Genomic DNA, 22614 nt, shown 5'->3' on the forward strand with positions numbered 1-22614 from the left:
CCCATACAAACTTCCGCCCCCCTCTGCACCCCCTTAAAAGATGATATCTGAGATAAAAACTACCCTATGTCCTTCCCCGGGACTATCTCTATACCAAATCTCAACTAAATCGGTTAAGCAGTTTAAGCGTGAAGAGGTAACAGACAAACAGACAGACACACTTTCGCATTTATAATATTAGTATGGATGCGTCAATAAGGATTTTTTCTAACCTATAGCTCAGAAAGGATTTGTAATTAAAATGCAATATTTATCATAAAAATTATATTTTTAAATAAAAAAATATTGAGAACAGGCATAAAAGGCAGTAGATTTTAAAATAATACGCTAATTATATAAAACTTACGTGCAAGTCAATTGGTATGACTTATCAAAATAAACTAAATACTTAAAATAAGCCGCGTTATTCACTAAATACTTAAAATTATGCCTAAAACACAACCCCTTCCGTTTTCACAGTCGGGTAAAATATACAGATTTTTATACATAGAAATCACTCTTTCCCAAAAAATGACTTTTTACTCCATTCCTTTAATCCAAGTCCGTGTCTACTACCTTGGCGGTCCCTGTACGGTCGCTGAATAACATACAGATAGCCATTTAAAATACAACTGTAGACCAATATTCGTTAATTTTCTTAGTTATGTAAGGCAGTAATAGATTTGATTTATAATGGCTACTGAATAATAATCGAAACTCATTGAAACATGAGCATAGACACATAGTGTTAACAACTTAATTAGTAAAGACTTGGTAGTGGGATATTCCCTTACTATGCTTAAATCTACGAATAATTACAATTATATTGCTTACAGTTTCGTTTATGTTATTTATTAATTGTGTGAAGCAGTAAGCCGGTACTAATATAGAAGACGCATTTGGTATTTGAGTATTTTTGTTCGAATTCACAATTTAAATTAAATAAATTAAACTAATGGGTACAAACAATACGTGGCTGGTTCAAAATTATACCTATAATCATCAATGGAATAATATATATGCAATACGAGCGTGTATTGAAATATTGTTTTTCTTTGCTATTCATGGCAGTGTATACTAAATAAATTAAATGTAAAATCAAATTTGTCAATAATGCACTAAAAAATATACTAGTTTCTTCAATACTGACCAGTAAAGGTAATTCAGGAAAGCTGGCACGAATGGATTGCACGAAACGTAAGTCATGTTCATGTCACTTGTGAGTGACTTTCTTAAACAGGAGCTTCGAAATATTTTTGCTACTACCTACTAGTATTTTATACAATCGTTATATAATAGAGGCTTTTCAGTCGAGTACCGTGTTTAAGCAACGAAGCTTGCTGAGTTGCTTAAGTAAGGTACGAGATTGAAAAGCTTGATTATATCACTATTGTATACAATACTTTTTCTACGAGACAAAAAAATAATACTTTCAACTAGTAGAATCATATAGGTAAGCAAACCAAAAGTATACAGCTAAGATACGCGAGCTGCCGCAGCCCGCGTTACCTTCATACTCGTACGCGCCCCGGCCGCCGGGCCCGGCGCCCCCGGCGGGTTGGTCAACGACACCTTCTCGTAACTCATGAGGCCCTGGTACCTGCTCTTTGCTAAATTCAATTTTAAGACAGTTTTTTTCTCGATTTTGGCCACCGTAGCCTATGGAGACTAACAAGCAATGCTAAGCGGTTTTCGTAGGGTATGGATGTTGCTATATGAAGGGTGTCACATGCGCGTTTCTGACTTATGAAGCAATTGTTTCTACTACAACATAAAATAAAATGTTTTTGTTGGCCAACCAATCACAAAGCAGATGCGACGCAGCAGCGTGTTTAAGTAGGCTAATTTGCATTGAATCCAGTCTCCTTAAACAAGAAATATTTTATCGAAATGTATGAAGTTCTATTTTCAAAAAATTTATAATCGAATTAACCTTATCGATAAAATTCTTATGCTTGAGTCGGAAGTGCCATAGACTATCCAACGTTGAAAAGAGTAAGGTTGTAGTGTTGCATATGAAGTTGTTATACACAGATTATAGTCGACGAGTAGAAAAATACACTTTTATTAGTCGAGACAAAAATAGACTATAACTTATATTAGGATTAACCAGGTAAAATATATGACAGTGGTTAATGTTTGAGATTGATATAGGCATAGGTAAGAAAATTATATTTATTAACTTACTGGAAATATTTTCTATCACGGAGTTTACATTTCGTTTATAAGCTGTTTTCACACTGTCACCACAATCCAGAAAATTACAGAAAACTAAACGAAATTTAGCTGTTTCGCTTTTCTGCATTTACTCATTTGAACCATCCGTGTCAGTTCTCCTGAAATCATCTATGTGTATATGTGTACTATAAACTATAAGTATTTATAACAACTGACCGTTTAAGTAATTGAGCAGTTTTTTGAAGACTTAGCTTTAAATCTATAGCATTTCAACGCAAATTAAGTAATTTTAGTCATACAAATGATATATAAGGAAAATGTCTGCGTCTTCTATTTCATTCGCATTGAGAAGCATTTATAGAACTTTAGGATTTGTCCTCTACAAAATTTTATTCTTATAAAAGAGCAATAAGCATACCAATTTAATTTATGTACAAAACTCTTATATGCATAATGTCGGTTTAATTCGTAATTTGTGCTAATTAATACAGTACACAATAAAAAAAACACAAGAATGTGAATTACTGTTGTATTATTTTAATTATTATTTAGCACAAATTAGCAAAAAAATATTAGCAATAAGAGTTTTCGAGAGATCATTAGGAAAACTTCTTTTATTTAATCATCTCCTTAAATAAATTACATATCACATTTGAACACATCCTTCCATTTTGTAATTACTAAAATGAAATTGCTTAAAATGAATAAGATGAGTTTGATCAAAGAGTTTTTGTTCCCGAAACGTTTTGTTCCCATTTTGATTACTAAAAAGACAGTTAAACTGAGTTTCTAATTTGTAACTGTATTCAGTTTAGGTGAAGTTTTTGCATTTTCGTAAATTTAAAGTAATTGACGATTCTAATTTTGATGAAAACAAAACGCTTTATACAACATCATGGATACAACGAATAAAAATCTATAACATAATACTAAGGTAATTACGAATTAAAGTCGAATATAAACTACATAATTATCGTACAAGACCCTTTCATTTATTTAACACGCCATTGATTAATTATAATAGCTCCAATTTAATTCAATAAATTATTTACTCAGACGAGAAATTTAGGGCATAGAATAATTAATTTCAAGTTTTGAGTTTAACAGAAATGTCAGAGCATATTAATCATCTAAAATTAACTTTTATACAAGAAATATTATTAAAATAGACCTTCTCTGATAAAATTTTCATTTTACATAACTTGGCACTCTCCACTCCCTCTTTACATATAAATACGCTAGCGCTATTCTAAAATAAACATTTTTATTACAAAAATAATAAAATGAGATCAATCGATGATAATTTTTAGGCTGCTCTCTTTGGAACAATTTCTGGGAAAACGGACTTTATTTTCATACTAAAATAAAATCTATTTTTGTATAATATAGAACATATGTGGTCCACCCTTCGAAGAAATTTCTAAATAGTCATTAAGATAAATAGAGATAAGTATTCCTACGTGTTCAGTTCAGATAATAACTATGGATTATACTTCAACACCGAAAGCGGAATGTAAAATTGACAATTGAATACATTATTTAGTTGGTAAAATATTTATGTTTTATTTTTGCACCACAATTTATAAAAAATACCAATATTGAGTAAGTAGGTAAATTATTTTAAAATTCACTTTTCGAATGCCTCACTTTCCCTCAAAGTTCTAGTTATTTTTCCCGCGTTGCCGTTCAATCTTTAAAAATAATCTCAATACATAAGGAGAATAATTAGTCCAAATCTACAAAAAGTATGTAACAAGTTCAGAATATTCATGTACAAAAACATGTCAAAAAGTGAGTAAGTTTAATATACAAATACAGTTTATACAACAACTGTTTATGTGTCTATCATAGTAAAAAGGCTATTTATAAAATAACCGATAGACATAAAATGTATACAAAATTAACAAGCGTAACACAGGAGTAGTGGGCACTACTCATTGCACGCTAGATGGCGGTGCCAAATTTCGCGAGTATGTGATTTCATCGTTTACTTAAAAACTTCCAACCGAGCATTAGGAGCACTGCTGTGCAGATGGAGCCTGCTGACAGCTTGTCCGGCAGTATGGACGAGAACAACGAGCTGTCGGAAGAGTTGTCCGGCGACGATTCTTCAGGTGATACTGCGTCAGTCTGGAAAAGAAAAGAAAATTTCATTAAAAACTTGTCTTTTCATTCATTTATCATAACCAAAATGTGTAGAAAGACTAGAAAGTAAGGTACGTTAGAGTCATTTTAGGAATTATCCCAATACACCTTACTTTTTATCGTCTAAATATAATATTATAAATACCAAAGATAGATATAACTCCGTAATAGATGGATACAGTCTAAGGAAAAAACGTGCCTCGAAAATCATGAAGATTTGATTCTCGATCAGATGGCGCCACTAGCTTTGGCCTACTCGCGTATAGAGGGCGTTGACGGTTTCGTTTGTTATTTATAATTTTAACGCATATCCGTTAAAGAACATGGGTCAAAATCATTTTAGGAATTATCCCAATACACCTTACTTTTTATCGTCTAAATATAATATTATAAATACGTAAATGTGTTTATATGAAATAATTCATTCTGACACAGTGGTTACCCAGCGTTAAATAATATTTGAAATAAGTAAAAATTTTAGTAATTTTATAAGAAAAGACGGCCAAAATATTAAATAAACATGAGGCGAAATTTCCAACATAGAAACGCGATCGCATTATGTCCTCACAATAAATATTAATGCCCGGTAAACACTCACAAATATTAAATGTGCAGAAAATTACAAGTACCGGTTTTCCTGTAATCTTTTATGTTTTGTCATCCGTCAAAATGTATTTTCGCATTTTCGAGGATCACTGGAGAGGGGTCCTCGGGCTTTTTGTGAGCGGCGTTGGGTCCTTCAATTCTTTTTGCGTCTCGATCCGTCTTATTCGCTTCGACGCCATTAATATGCATAAGTAAATTGCCAAGATGATCTAGAGATGGGTGTGTTTGGGTTTATAATACGGCGTTGAGATTTTTTGTTTTTTGATTTTTGTTCATGTTTACATCTATTTAGAACTTTGGCAGATAATAAAGAGGAAAACAAACTACAGTAAAGCCTAGAGAGGTGATCTGAACTTTTCGGCTTGGTCTAGTAGGGTAAACAAAATCATATGCATATGATACGAGCTCAACAGGTATTTGCTTTACGCAATACCACAATAATATCTTTATTCCACATCTTTTTAGGAGTCAAGTATAAGTAAGTAGATGTTCCGGCTCTTACCTGGTCCAGCAAATATCGCTGGCCGTGCAACGCGCCAATGCCGCTAGCATTTTTGACACGTTTGGACCAGGTGACAGTCGGAACGGGACATAGGCCTTTTGTTTACCTACCTATACATTGCCTGTTAGTTTGCTAAAATTATAATTGATTTTATTTTTAGGTTTACTTTTAGTTTTAATTTTATAATATTTAATCCTTAATGTCCTTTAGTAGTTTTGATTAATAAATTATTGCCTAGTAAGTAGATTATTTTTATCATTGATCACAAAGTTATAAAAAAGATGTTCAAAATTGTAGATTGTTGGCTTTAAAGCCGATCAGATATTACGAACTGTCAATATGATAGCAACTGGGAGAATAATAATCATAATATATAAAATATTAGCCTGTGACATAACACTGACCTGTTACATCAAATTACCTACTTTTTGCAGTACTTTCCGATTTATTAAATATAATTACATACATACAAATAATCACGCCTATTTCCCGGAGGGGTAGAAGAGACCACGGATTTTCACTTGCTACGATCCTGACATACCTCTTTCGCTTCCTTCACTTTCATAACGTTCTTCTTACACGCTCGCCGGTTTAGGGTGCTCTTGACCTTGCCTTTCTTCAGGATTTCCCCGATTTGATCAGAGAAAGTCCGCCGAGGTCTACCCCTTCCAACTCCCGCTTCTACTCGTCCCTTATACACTGTCTATAGCAGTTAAAACTTATTCAATAATTTTCTAATTTATTTCGTGTATAGCGTGCATTTCTTTGTACTTGTGTACAATAAAAGTGATTATTACTACTACTACCACTACTACTAAATACGCAACGATAAGTCAACATTCCCATTGCATTTGTTGGATAGAAAGCTCGGTGCTTATAACTTCCCAACTCATTCCCAGCTCATTCTAATAGAATACAAAGTATTTTACGTTTAATACATATTTAGTGATTCCATACAATTAAGGAAACGTCGTTGAAATGGAAACCCAAATGGGTAACATAAATTGAATTTCCATTTTATCTCCATTGCATCAAAGTTCGCAACGTGGCGCAAAAATACAGCATACCTTCAACAAACACACCTGACTCATTTAAATATTCTGTCTTCAACCCCCATATCTATACAGAACTGGGGAGCTCTCCAAGATAAGGGATTAAAAAGAAAATGCCATCCCATTGTGGAGACGCCCACTTGTACGTGGCAGAGCAATCATCCGAGACGCTGGCTAAAAAACGACATGAAACAGAAAAAGGCATTATAAAGGAAAAAGTAAAACATGTTTAAGAAGGGGAAATACTTGGAGTAGGAGGCCGTAATGGAGATGGCAAAACTGCAGCTCGTTAGTGAATGGCAAATTGAGATACGTGATGACTTTGGCTTTGTATTAGGAAGTAAAGTGACTCTTGTCTGCTTTTGAGTCGCATTTGCCTGCCGGGTTTGAGTGATTAGGAAACGTAAGTAGCTGGAAAACTCGGCGTACTAATAGAACACGACCTCTTGACAGGTTAATTTTATCATTCCGTAGTAAGCGAGGCGAAAGATAAACAAAATTGACTATAAGAAACCCTATTTTAAAACCAAGAAACGGTAACAGGCGACAACAAATACGAGGTCCACCAGTGAAGCAGGTTCTTTGCTTGTGAATCACAAAACACTTCGCTGGACTTAGCCAAGTGCTCAGGAAGCTGAGCCAGACGTTTTCGCGGAAAAACCTCAGGAAAACGGATCGAAAATAGAGTAGAAAAAATCGAGACATCTCCAGAAGCGACGGGTCTCAAGCCTCGAACCTCGAGCTTTGAGGTTCTGTTTTACACTGAAACGAACAGTAGTAGAAAAAAACTACTATTGATAGCCACTAAGAATACTCCTCAAGTGCAAAAAGCGATTATTTTTCACGTATTGCTCGCCCTTAGAGTTGGTCAAAGACTCCTAAGAGTCTTCGTAAGATAGCATATACTTAGTCGAGAAATTGGGATCGGTTCCGCCGTGGCGGGGTGGCCTATGGGGTTAAAAGTGTCAGCCCGGATTGCTAAAGACGCCGGTTCGAATCCGGCCTTCACCACTGGAGGGCTTCGTCACTTTTTCTTTAATATATGACACCTATTTCAGTTTATAATTTATATATAGTAGTGTGACTACATAAAATTCAAATAAAAAAAAATTGATTTGTTCCCGAAGTTGTGTACTGTAAAAAATATTATAAGTGTATGTTTGGATCTGTATCAGGATTTGGATGTGTACTTCCTATTCCTACCTATAAGTTCTATATTTTTGTATGTGTGTATGTAGATTCGGTTCTCACCCTTATCATAATTTTGTTAACAGATTAAATTAGATGAAATGCGGATCCGATCGCAAAAAAAATCGCCCAAGTGCAAGTCGGACTCGCCCACCGAGGGATCCGTACAAATACAAATTTAACTTTTTTTTACTTTATAGTTTTCAGATTTTTCCCTGTACTTGTAATGTAAGACGATATTACTTTAAATAATTTTACGGTTTAGACTCACTTGTTTTAGTCACTCGCGCGACATGTTCCGGAGAGCCTAGGTCACAAGTGAGTCTAAACCGTAAAATTATTTAACCCTTAACCACCTACGCAAGGTCTCTCAGACCTTTGCAAATACAAAATAGTGATTAACTCAACACGTGTTCATTGCACGGACCTCTGTGACCTTGTACCTTTCCCTGCAGTCGTCTCAGTGCCATCCATGTGATCGACACCTTCGGACGTATGTCTGTGTGAATTTGGTGAGCAAAAGCCTGTCGTCGGTGGTCTCAGCGACCTTGCCTAGGTGGTTATATACTATATCTCGCTGGTCTCCGAGACCTTGCCTAGGAGGTTACGTTTGTTTTTATGAGCTTGTAATTTGTAATATTTTAACGCATTTTACGTTTTTTCTTTGTTAAAAAACTTCCTAGTTACTCACTAATAAATGAAATATACAAATTTCTTAATTTTTATGATCTTTGTACATAAATCATGTAGGCTTCATACCAAATATTAGCTCTCTATGACATCGGGAAGTACCCTGGGTACACTACTTTTGTATATTTAGAACTGCACCCCCTTTATGAAGGGGTGCAGTTTTAGAACAGTAAGCGGGGGGAGGGGGAGGGGGGGGTACAGCTTTTTATGTAAACCCTAGGCTCATCAGGACATCGAGAAGTGTCCTATTAGTTTTACTTGTTATGTATTCGGAACTGCACCCCCTTTTTTAGAGGTGGGAGGGTGAAAGTTATAGATTTATTAGTTTTACTGTTCTATGTAGGTATCTAAAACCCAGACTACATGGGAATTCAGCTTTCTAGGACAGACATGATGAAGTATTGAATAAAATGTGTAAGTATTGTATTTATTGGCTGTGTATTTGCTGCCGCGAAAAATGGCTATTTGAATAGCTTGCAATTTTATAATAATAATACGTTTTTATATAAAAAATATAGCTGATTAGCTAGACTGATTATTGTTCTTTAAGATTTATTAATTAAAAAAAATATAATGAAATACTATTTTGTGATCCCTTGTCCCAAAGAATTTTCAATTCTTTTTTTGTTAAAAGTAAAAACAAATGTTATAGGTTAAGTTCAAGCTATATGTTATTGATTAATGTTCTATCGATAATTGTTAATAAATGCCTTAAACCATTAGATAGGTAAATATTATTTAATTGTCCCTCTAACATAATTCTTATAATTTTTTTAGACCCATTTCAAATAGTGGTCTACAGGACCTCTCCTAGGTGGTTATGCTATAGAAATCGGACGTAGGTAGTTAAGGGTTAATGTTAGTATGTCTCACAACAGTTTAAATTCGACGATATTATTTGCCAAATTTCATAGTTCTAGGTCAACGGGAAGTACTCTATAAATTTTGATTCCCTTGAGAGTGTCGAAATGTACGTTTTTTGCGGCATAAAAGGCCGTATCTTTTTTTACGTTAACTTGATTTTTTTTTACAGCTTCAAGGGGCTGTAGACCTGAGTATATGGTTTTAATTTCAACTTGATAGTCTTGATACCTCCGGACGCGTTCCGGATATAAAGGGTCTTCACAGACAGACAGACGGATGGACGGACGGGAAACAAAGTGATCCTATAAGGGTTCCGTTTTTAATTTCCTTTTGAGGTACGAAACCCTAAAAAGTAGATTACTATACGTAACTATACGTAAAAATAGTAGATAATATACTGTAAAAATACTACGTATAATATAATAGTACTTGGTCATTATTGCAGCTACTCTGATTTTAAGTACGAGCGAGAATTTGTTATATTACGGTACGGTGTGACTGCTCCCCAACCTTTGTTTTTCGCCACTCACCGTGCCGTATCATTAACTTGGAGTGGATGAGGTTTTTTCGACTTTTTAACGTTAATCCTTTTTTTATTTGTGCCAAAGAGTGGTGTCACTGATCTTTGAGAGGCGTCGCTCTGGATAATGCTCAATATGCTGATGATGCTAGATGTTAATTAGTGAATTTTGTACAGCAAGTGCGATATTTCAAGAGGTTCTTGTAGCATTTTCGCCGTCGTATTTGTTTCTTACTATTTAAAAAAAATCACTATAGGGTGAGGTTTATCGTCTTATTGTAGGTACTTTGTTGGGAAATAGAAAATAATTAAAATGATCAAGGTAAAGGTGAAACAAACATAGATAGGTAAAAGGCAACTCAACACTTACGAAAACCTTGAATGGCTTAATTATTAAAATCTGTAACCGTACTAAGTAAAGTTCAAAGTGGTAGTTTAACGAATTTTCGGAGCCCATTATGCGCGAGATAATAAAGCATCATTATTATCATTTTAGCCTTCAGTCGCCATCACTGCTGAGCATAGACCTCTCTATCCCGGTCCTGGGCTAGTCTTATCCAAAAATGCCCCGCATCATTATACTTTGAAATAAATAATAAATACCCTATCTAACGAACGGATTCGACACGCTGTCGTCGAATTTATTTGCTATGAAAACAAAAAACTTACCCACGAACAAAATAGAAAATTAATTAGAACTCAAAGGAGAGACATACAACACCTGTTGCTAGGCCGACATGGGAATGGGCAGGCATAACGGGTTAAGAGCGGGCGTATTGTTTTTCAACCGCACCTTCTAGTTTAACGTTTTTCTCCTTTCTTTGAAATTAATTGTATCTTATTTTATAAATTCTGCTATTGTAAGTTATTTAAATGAAGGTATTTTAATTTTAATAAATATAGAAGTAAATATAAAAAAAAATAATCGAATGTTTTATTACACTCGAAATAAAATGTCTTAGTAATTCAACTAGAAAAAAGTTCTGCACAGAGTAAAAAGATTTAATCTTACAAAGCAATAAGGTATTGGGGACACAAATATGATCACAAGGAGCGCGATAGGCAAATATAAATCAAGAGATTCCTGCCATTTTATTATCGTAATGAAATCTGAAGAAGAAAGGCAATTGCAGATCCCGATGTCGGGAAAAAAGCTGGCGGATTTATTATTAGCCGTTTGAGATTCTTACAATTGGAAAATTTAACTAATTTTTGGTTTCATTTGTGATTGCGAAGATTATGCAAACTGGAATTGCCAATTGGGAATTTTACAAGTTGTGGTTATAATCTTGTAATATACATTTTTATGAAACCTTCCTTTTTAATAATAGTCTGAAAATGTATTCAGCCACCTTAGAAATATAAAAAAATAAGGTATCACACCACAATCAAATTCACTTTATTTTAAGCCTCGTGACTGCTGGCAAGGGAAATCTAAATGTTTAATTTTGCCGCAGAAAGATAACTCTCCTGAACATATTTAGGAATATCGTATTCAAAACCTTTCAAAACTCGTCGCTAAAATTGAAAGACGAATCCAACGACACTCTCATAATTCAGATTTGTCAAAAAAGAATAAAGATAAAAAGGCGAGTCATAGAGATTTCCCCCGTGCATTCACTGTTTTATTACTGTAACGCCTCTTCCATCAGATAAGCGACAGTACGCTGATTGTATGAATTACAAATTCAAATTTGGGAAGTATGTATACGCATGTTGCGTTATTTTTTTTAAATTAATGAACCAAGCAAACCTAATTTTTTATTATAAAAAAATATGCAAATTCCCAAATATGAACTTGGTATGAAGAATGTTCAATATCGTGCTAATATTCTGTTTTTACATACATAAGTATTGGGGCTAAATTAGATATGGCCATCACCAAATCAGGTATAATTATAATATAAATAGCTTTGTTTAGTTAAGTTTACGTGCTGACAGATCGCTTGGACAGGTCTCCACGGAAGACCAGCGTCAAGGTAACTTGACATCAAGCTGAGGGGAGACATTTTCAGTGACGTGTATGTTTTATATTAATAAAAGTGTTGTATTACATTTAAGCAATACTGTAAGCGTCCTGAATACTGGACGTGAAATTTTCGGAAAAAGTGATTTTTTACTAATTCAGAAGCACTAATAAATAACTCTTCTAGTTCACCAAATATTTTTAGAAATTTTGGCATTTACGAATACATCATAAGGTAAGCATCATCATAACACATCATTTATCGTAAGGACAATTTCGACTGCGGGAAATTTCAACTAATCGAAATATACTATAGTGCCATATATATGTGCAGATAGCGAAAAAGATTGTTCATAATTTCACCACAGACGGTGTTAATAGACCGAATGCTTTCTGAGTTACTTGGCCATTTTGTTTTCGACGAAATTCGTTGTAGGCACGTGCGAGTTGGCTCTTCAAATATTCTATAAAAATTGTGGTTTTTAATGGAACTTTACAAGTTTTTCAAAGGCGAGTCCCATATTTATATCCTATTTCATGTTTGTATGTCACTGAATCTAATGTAGTTTATGTTTTAATAGTAATTTAAAATTTAATTTAAAAAGAATATTTACACATATTATTTAAATTTTAAATTTCACATCTCTTTTACCCTTACAATAATTTAAATAACCCCGCTAAAATTGAGATGGCGGCTAATTTCGACTATTAGGTAGTTGGAACAAACACTAGTGATTTCGAGATTTTTAGCGATGCAAATACCTCATTTAAAAATACTGACCCTGTAGATAACTATATTTTTATTTTATTCATTTTAGTATGCATCAAAGGAGATCGTCGATTTTCTTAAGCGCTTGGGGGCCAATTTCGTCTATTAGGTAGTTGGAACAAACACTAGTGATTTCGAGATTTTTATCGATGCAAATACTTCATTTAAAAATACTGACCCTGTAGATGACTATATTTTTATTTTATTCATTTTAGGATGCATCAAAGGAGATCGTCGATTTTCTTAAGCGTTTGGCCCCCCTCTTCAAATTGAATGTATACGTACTGCAATATACATTACATACCCTACCTACCTACCTAACCTATTAAACCTATTAAATACCTACCTACCTATTAAATTTTATCGTTATCATTGTTAGATTACAATCTAATAATTTATATTAATAATTATAATGGTGAAAACAGCATCATTAAATATAACGGGCATTTTGAGAAATCCTGCAATAAAAACTTGAACTTAACAAGAAAAAAAGTTTTACACACAAAAGTGTTAGTATGATTCTGCGAAATCAAATATTTGACAGATAAAAAAAAAACGATGCGTTTTGTTTAAAAAAAGTAGCATGATAGTCGTAGGGTAGACTGGGGACATTTGAAATACTTTATGTTCAACCACCTGTAACTATTTTATTTTAACAGTTAGAAGGGTATGCACCTATATTAAGGTTAATTATTTCGTTTTTAAATAAAATGTTTCAAAGGCCTATCGCCCACGGTTACGTAATGATAGGGAATTAAAGAGAGTGTGGAAGTGGTTCAATTGACCCCATAGGTGTGTTAATTAAAACACTATGTGTTGACGTTTGAAATATCTTAATATATTCGGCAAAATAAAAGATCATTTGTTATTTCTATTTTTTTATAAATAACTATCACGGTATTTAATGAGATCAGCTAAATCTATGGAATTAATATACAAATAAATGTTGATATTTTAGATTATTAGGAAGAAAGTACCTACCAAATAAGTAATAATTAATAAGTAAGCTTAAGTAATTATTTATTTATTAAATAAAAAAAATCATAAAAAAGAGGTGTGAATCTGTAGACGAATCCCATCTCAACTTACTATGGACACCAGTTAAAATTACCCCGCTTAAATCTATTGTCTTTTTTTGCAAAAATAAACGGAGCTACATACATAAACGGGTTCTATAGATCCTTTACGCCATGACAGGAGCTCAGGTTTAGCTGTGCAAGTTCACTGTAACTAAACTTATTATCAATAGTGCCCCTCGGCGGGGTAATTACAACTATTTTTGCCTTTTTATATATAATGCTCATTTTAAAGAATACACTCAACATTTTTGGATGTGAGTCTGAAAAAATAAAACTAAGATAAGTAACTAATCTACAGTATGAAGGCAATCAATTGCCTTTAAACGTACTGTAAATAGTAGTTTTCGGTCGTCAAAGTTGCACTTTATAACTTGCCAGTCGAATTTGTCCCGCTGCACCTTATCTCAAAAATATTCTTTCTGAATGCTCATAAGAATGTGCTATGAAATTGATGGCTTGTCTGATTATAATTTTAATTTAGTAAATTTTAATACTAACTAACTAACTAACTCCGCTGGCTCAGCGACCCGAAGTGAGTCTTGGCTTCCGATACGAGTTGGCACCAACACGCCCTGTTTTGTGCGATCTCCTCCCAGTTTTCTGCTTGCAGGGCGCGTAGATCTTTCTCAACTTGGTCTCTCCAGCGGTACTTAGGACGACCTGCTGGGCGTCGACCTATGTGGCGTCCAACGTAGGCCCTTTTTGCTGCCCTATCGCCTGTCATTCTCTCGAGATGCCCAAGCCAGCGGAGTCTTGCTGACTTAGTTTCGCCGATGATGTTTGGTTCAGAGACCAGGTTTTCTATCTCCTGATTTTTCCGGATTCTCCAGCTACCATCTTCTCTTTGTGTTGGCCCCAAGATCTTTCGGTATATTTTTCTTTCGGCGACAAGGAGCTGATTTTCTTCCTTCAGAGTAAGTGTCCAACATTCGCAACCATACATCAAGATCGGTCTAATAACGGTTTTGTAGACACGAATCTTGGTTTTCCGGCGCAAATTCTTGGACACCAATATTTTGTGAAGGGCCGCCGCGCATCTAAGGGCACTTTGGATGTGAAGTTCAATGTCCTCTTTTCTGCAGTGGGTATCATTAATAATGCAGCCCAGGTATTTGAAATTCTTCACTCCTTTGTACGAGACACCATCGACAACTAAGTTCTCTCTTTGCTCCAAAGTGTTCCTGCGCCTCCGCATGTGTAAATATTCCGTCTTCTCTTGGCTAATTTTGAGACCGACCGTCGAACCTTCCTCCGTCAATACCCTTGCTAAATTCATGTTAATTTACCTACGTTTTACACACATACAGTCTGCATTTGTAAAATTTACTTTTTGTAACCTTGATAGCTACACATATCACAAATATATTATTTACATTACTTAGCACTTCTAGCGCCCTTATATTTTTAAAGTACAGCGACGCCGAATATTGTCATAACAAATGCGTCACACATAAAAAGGGAGTTATTATCAACAATAAATTGCACACGGCATGTGATTCTTTATTGGCATCTACACTTTCAAGTTAACACGCACGGAGTTGTAAAATTTTAATTTCCCGTTGAATAATAATCTTTGGTGTTAAATTGCATCTACTTGTACATAATATATGATCAATATAAGATTAGTTTTAACATAGTTTTGTTTTAAATGTGAATTTTCAGACGTGTAATCTATAAAGATGGGGTGCCGAGTAACACCCAGAAATTATTGTATTTTTAGGCATGCTAGAACATAAAGTACAAATCCTGCAAATAAACTGTTTCTTTGAAAAATTCATGGCACATTAAAAAAAGAAACGTTATCTGAACCCACACCCTTCGCTATTAATGTAATCTGTGCAATAAAAATGATATTAAATTTAAGTCTTTTACCTTTTATACCGGAAGATGGAAAATGCGATTTTCATATCAGTTGTTAAATAAAATGATGGATTTAGATGACAGCCACGTGTGCTATGTCGGCATAAAAACAGTGAATGTGCTTGCTGTCGTAGTTGAACCCCATATATGTACCAGAATATATTATGGCCCATTTTCATTAAAAAACAAACCAAGTGCAAGTCGGCCTCGCGCACGAAGGGTTCCGTACCATTACGCAAGAAACGGCAAAAAAATCACGTTTGTTGTATGGGAGCCCCACTTAAATATTTATTTTATTCTGTTTTTAGTATTTGTTGTTATAGCGGCAACAGAAATACATCATCTGTGAAAATTTCAATTGTCTAGCTATCACGGTTCATGAGAACCTGGTAACAGACGGACAGACGGACGGACAGACAGACGGACAGCGGAGTCTTAGTAATAGGGTCCCGTTTTTACCCTTTGGGTACGGAACCCTAAAAATGAATTAAATATGATAAATAAAAGACATATTTACGTTGTGTGTAATATTTGGGACATTCGTAGATTATTACTGTTGCTCATCTTTTCGGTATCCGAGAATTTGAAGTTGCCATATTAAAATGTTAATGTTCATTATATTTGTAAATTGCTATCGGTATTTTTTGTTTAATAGTCAAATAGCTGGAATTATATTATCACCGATACAAATTTACGAATAGTCTCAATAATACTATGTAGTGTTGTGTCAGATATTGCTGGATAATATTTAAATAATGAAACCGAAGTATACGATATTCTTTGCACAAATATTAATAATTACTAGTACTCCGTACTCCGTAATACATTCGTAGTACTCCGTCACAAAAACAGTATTTATTGTTATATCCTTAAGAATACAAGCGATTTTATGCTCCCATTTTATTCGTTCTAGCCCTACAACATAAAGTTGGAAGTAAAAGATTTGTTGTAAAAATTAAACTCTTAAGATAACCCCTCTATGGGTAGGCAATGAAACAAAACATAATTTTTATTATTCCTTCAAAGATGGAAGCCTTTTTGTTTTTACAATTCCAAGTTTTAAAGACTCGAAATAAAAAAGAGCATAATCTATCTTTTTCTATTAAAATTAGTAGCTGTAAAGATTTTTTATTTGTTATCGTACCTATTACACAATATAATAATTCAAAATAATGGCGATCTCTAGACGTATGCCTGTAGCAGCCCAGATTATTTTCTGTGTAAAGGGGCCCACTGACTATCAGTCCGCCGGACGATATCGGCCTGTCAGTTGTTCGGAACTGTCAAATTTTTGTTCTAACTGACAGGCCGATATCGTCCGGCGGACTGATAGTCAGTGGGCCCCTTTAGACCAACTGGGGAAGTATCTCCACCTTACCGAAAATCATAGGCATAATAAAAGAGTGAGCTCTTGGTATTTAAAGGCAAAAATAAACCGCCAGCAGCCGTTCCACCAGTAAACCTCAATGGCACGCCATTGCAGAGAGTCTCGCAATTTAAATACCTTGGGCACATTGTAAACGAGGAGTTAAAGGATGATGGAGACATCGAAAGAGAGCGAAGGGCATTATCTGTGAGAGGGAACATGCTGGTTCGCAGATTCGCTGGCTGTACACTTGAGGTCAAGGTCACGCTTTTTAAGGCATACTGCCAAACTCTCTACACCAGCAGTCTGTGGACCAACTATACCCAAAAAGCGTATAATACCATTCGCATATTGTACAATAACCTGTTCCGGGCGATGGTGGGGCTTCCTCGATACTGCAGCGCGTCAGGCATGTTTGCCGACGCGCACACTGATGACTTTTATGCGCTCATGCGCAATAAAGTCGCGTCGCTCATCAGACGGGTTAGGGGAAGCCCCAACAGTCTCCTGCAGGTCGTGGCCGGGAGGCAGGACAGTGCCGTGCTCGGCAGGTTCAACGAGCTGCATGCTCCGAGTGTGCGTGAGCCTCGGTGAACCGCGCGCCACGGCTCTGTTACGCCGGGCTTTTAGCTTAGACCTTTGTTATTGTTATTAAGTAATACTAACTCATTTTAGTTGTAGTATCTTAGTTTTTAGTATTTAGTATTAATAAGTTTAGTTTTAATTTTTTAGTTAAGAACTTACTAACAATGCTATGGACCTATGAGTTGTCTGAAAATAAACGCATTTTATTTTTATTTTTTATTTTTAATAAGCCTAGTACTTACTCTGCAAGTAAAAATAGTTTAACTGTTAGGCCATATTGAATAATCAAATTAGTTAGCATGATCCCTAAACGGCTGGACACATAAAGTCCGTGGCCCTACGAGAAAGTACGAGTATGTAGTGTTGCGCTCCCGTTGATGCGCTGCTCTGTTGGGACGGCGAGGGACCTTGCCTTGTCAAGACAATGAGTCTTGGTTATAAAGCACTTGTGACACCTACGGAGTTGCAAGCATCCTAAGATTACAGTGTTCGCTTACCACCAGGCAGACGCTCCGCTTTTAAGCTTCTGGTGTGTTATGAAAAAAAATTGCTCGTATATGGATTTATCTAGGTGTTCGAGTCTTTGGCGACTATTAAATAAATTTAATGCAGAAGACGACATTCCTTAACGGATTGTCGACAGCAACAAATTTATATAACAATGGCCAATAAAAATTAACTGCATCCAATAAAATTTAAAAGATCGTCAAAGATCAAATCTCATTACCAAGTTTTAATTGACAGTAAAGTTAATTTAACGATTTCGGTATGGATCGATGTGGTTCGAAAAAATAACATAACTTTGTCATAAAAATGTGGACAAATTCGGGGCTGCAAGTTCCAAGTATATATTTTATATGCGTTTTATGAGAACGACGCGTGCGCATGGAAAGTAACGTAATTTAACGCCGTATACAGGCTGTTACTTTTTTATGGTCGTCTGTATTATAGTGATAAAGGGCACCGTCCATTATCGGGCTATTTAGTGCTAATTGCGTTTTTTATTGACAGTTTTATGTCTTAAGACCGTTTAGTAAATATTTTAAAGAATTTATTATTATTCAAATTTATTAACATTAGTCGCTGTTGGTACACTATTCTGAGAGTTTGAGAAGTAAACTATGGCAAATATCATTTAGTAAACCGATATTACGATCCCGTTTTGTTAATATACTATAGACTTTATACATATATGTATATCTAGACACTTTAACCAATAACTAGTGAAGTGTCATATCAAGAACAGTCAAATACACGCTCATATTATTAGTAAAAGCCAGCAGTAAAGACCTTATTTGACGTATAAAGTTTATTTTGAGTGAGCTACGTCGGCTGAGATAAAAAAATATTAAAATACTACAAAATATTAGCGCCACTTGCTCCATCCGCATCCCACTAACCCGGGGTTAACGGGTTAAACCGTTAACCCAGTGTTAAATTGTACTGGTAACCATGGTAACTCCAGGTTTAACCGGTTACCACGGTTTAGTAAATGGTGCAAGTGGCCCTTACTCTTCGTCGTCACCTACTAGTAATTCTATATCTACATTGATACATTGCATCGCAAACGGAGTACTACGAAAACTAGTAATATTAAAACACCATCAAAGTATTGACACAAACAAAGCAACATTGTCAAATAGAACTGTCGCCAGGAATTCATATCTTTCATCAAACTTCAACGATCGAATAAAACTTTCATTCTATCGAAACTATCAAAATATCGATATGAAAATGTCGACGTAAACTATCGATATGGCGATCGTTCCCGTTTATAGGTTATTCAGACGCCAGTTTTTCGTAATTGAACTAAACAATGTAAATGTGCTAGCGCGGCTTTAAAAAATAAAAATGTAGGAAGCATTTATGGAATACATGCCACACCAAGCGTAATATTTTGTGTACAGTCACCTGCAATAATATGTTACTCTTCGAAGGCCGCAACGCACGCATATGCATATGTACGCGGTGTACATATTTAATTAATTGTGGAGGTGCGTAGGGAATCTGGTTCTGGCTGAAAAACAGCGCTGAAGTGTCACTCATATGGGCGGGCATTTTCAGCATCATGCTGACGCCAAAACCGTTTGCCACATTATTTAGAAAAATATATATATAAAAGATTTATAAGGTATATTTAATGTTATTAGAACCAGGTAGGTGTCACAAATTTGCGTTATATATTGAAATAATATTTTATTACTTATATAAAGAAATACCTTTGTGAATATATTAAATAGCCTGTAAAAACACATTATTACTATATAAAAAAATCCTATTAATTACTTTTAGAGTCTTCAATTCTATCCAAATTTCAAAACTGTATACTATACTGAGTTGGTAATATATTATTTATTGATTTGGGAATAGAAAATATAGCGATGACGATGACACGCGAGGCGATTCAAGAATTCAAAAGCTCACAATCTGCTACGTATTAAAAATACTACATTTCTAGAAATCACCGCTTGTCTGTATAAATATTAAAAAATAATCAGAGAAATATAAAAAAATCCTCAAGGCACATTACGGTAAGGTCATCGTTAATAAAAAAACGTCAGCTCTCCAAACGGCAATCTACTATGCTTCATACTGACTTTTACGAGCACACAATTTAAAATCGACATAAAATGTATCGATTGATATCGACGCGTGTCGCGTCACTATTAAACGATAAATCCTGCGTATGTGAAAATAGACTGGGTTCTATTTAAGATCACGTGTCCTATACTATCTTAATATCAATGAGTTTTTTCTGATTATTTTCTAGGATTACGTAGTTAACAAGGAACCCACAGTCAGTCGACCTGTTTGTCTCGCGAAGAGATTCCCTTTAGCTTGTTATGAACCTAATCTCAACTAAAGAGGGTTCGCCGACGTGGACGACCTGCCCCATAGAAAAAAAAAATTCTTACGCGTCGAAAAAAAAATTCTTCTATTTTTTTCTAATTAGACCCCAGTTTATTAATATGCCCTTAAACTATTTCCCACTATTTTTGTTACACCTTCCTACCTTATCTTACCTACCTTACCTTGTACTTATTTACCATTTACTTACCTCAATAAGTATGGCTAATGATTAATAAAAAAAACAAACAAAACCATGGTTCGCCTTATCCTATGCCTACGGACCCCAATAACAAAAAATGAAGTCAGACATAAAAGCGTCACAATAAAACATTGAGTTATACGTTTTTGGTAACATTATTGACGATTGCGTCGTAAGGATTTTGGCTAATCGCCGGTGTAATAAAGTATGGGATCATAAAGTCATAGATGTCGATATATCATAACGTAATACACTCATGGTGTTATGGAATTGATTTTAGAAAAACAGTAGTTTAGGATTGATTCACATACGAGGTTTCTTGATGATAAATTATGTAGTGCAATAAATATCGTGCCAGCTGTAATGCTTCGATCTATATGTATACGCGCACTACGTATAATTGACGACCGGTCTGGCCTAGTGGGTATAGTGACCCTGCCTATGAAGCCGATGGTCCTGGGTTCGAATCCCGGTAAGGGCATTTTTTTGTGCGATAAGAATAGATATGTTCCTGAGTCATGGATGTTTTCTATGTATTTAAGTATGTATTTGTATATTATATATATCGATGTCTGAGTACCTACATCACAAGCCTTATTGAGCTTACCGTGGGACTTAGTCAATTTGTGTAAGAATTTCCCTATAATAATAATAATTATGTATTTATTTCCCCTATAATTATTTCCGTCGAATTTTACAGATGTTAAAAGTTTTCAAAATTGTATATACTTACAGAATGTAAAAAAATAGCAAACATACGTTTATAGCTTCATAACCCATTCTACAAAAAAATCTCTTATATGAGAATTACTGCTTAAGTAGTATAAGTTATTGACAAAAATTTCATTTTTGGTACAAGCTTTTATCGCTGACTGCACTTTTACCCCACAGGCAACTAATACTCATCGAGACAATTCTAAAAACTCCAAACCACAAAACAAATTTATAAAAAATATGTTATTTCCCAAAAACAGGAACTGATATTAAGTTGTTACTTCGCAGACGGGTATTTAGCCACCCATGTAGAAAAAAATCAGTGTGCATTTAATGTAACTTATGAAGACAGGAGGTGGTTATAGGAACTCTGTAATAAAACAACACTATTCGGTTGCGTTGTTTTATCACAGAGTTCCTATGACCACCTCCTGTCTTCATCATCAGATCAGCTCGATGGTACCATAATATTGCATTGTCACCCGACTTACATGCGTATGCAAATTTTCAGCTTCATCGGAAACCGGGAAGATGGTTAAATTGGTTACCTTAGATTCCATTACATAGTTAGTTACAGAGTTCCTATGACCACCTTCTGTCTTCATCATCAGATCAGCTCGATGGTGCCATAATATTGCATTGTCACCCGACTTACACGCGTATGCAAATTTTCAGCTTCATCGGAAACGGGGAAGATGGTTAAATTAGTTACCTTAGATTCCATTACATAGTTAGTTACATACAGGTCGACCTAATAAAAGCGTGTTAATAAAAGATTTATAAAAAATATGTTATTTCCCAAAAACAGGAACTGATATTAAGTTGTTACTTCGCAGACGGGTATTTAGCCACCCATGTAGACAAAAATCAGTGTGCATTTAATGTAACTTAAGCTTTATATTAATTTAAACTTTATATTAACTTAAACTATATGTAACTTTATATTAATTAAGGGTATATTTATCGTGTTCTGATTAGTAAAGAGTAGAAGAATTTTTTGACGCAATTTTTTTTTTTCTGTGGAGCAAGTGGGTCAGGTCGACCAACCCTCCACAAAGGCCAAAATGTTTTTGCGTCACAAAAATATCAATACATATACATTATTAAAAAATCTGCATTTCTTCAGTTACATATTTAGTTGTAATCGTACGTGACAAACGGTGAGCTAACCGCTGCCACCATAGTACCTATCTTTCATAAAACAGAGGCCAGAGCATGTGAACGATCATAAAGTGTTTATAGTGGGAAATATATTTTCCGTTACGTCCTGGCTTTAGTGCCAGGCTTATCTATTATAGTTTGCAAAGCTAAGGGTAGCTATCACATTGCGCATGTATTTTTATGTAAGTACCTACCTAGTTATTCAACAATATCTTTTGCTTTTCACTATGTGTTTCACCTCTTTCTTTATATACAGCTTCATATAAACATATTTATTTTCCCGATTAAATAAACCCATGAAATAATTTCTCCGATTTTAGTCCATATAGACTTTGCCAAAC

The 22614-nt window shown here is 34.8% G+C and overlaps 1 protein-coding gene across 1 annotated transcript in view; it reads right to left on the reverse strand.

The window, feature by feature from the left end:
• Positions 1 to 249: 249 nt before the first annotated feature.
• The window catches only part of LOC134746525 (uncharacterized), a 137811-nt gene continuing 115446 nt past the window's right edge, over positions 250 to 22614 (reverse strand). The window contains exon 3 of the mRNA XM_063680941.1: positions 250 to 4287. Within this exon, the coding sequence (XP_063537011.1) occupies positions 4138 to 4287 (150 nt within the window). The 3' untranslated portion in view covers positions 250 to 4137. The remainder of the gene's footprint in view (positions 4288 to 22614) is intronic.

This window comes from Cydia strobilella, chromosome 1, assembly GCF_947568885.1.
Source record: "Cydia strobilella chromosome 1, ilCydStro3.1, whole genome shotgun sequence".
Classification (NCBI taxonomy): Eukaryota; Metazoa; Arthropoda; class Insecta; order Lepidoptera; family Tortricidae; genus Cydia; species Cydia strobilella.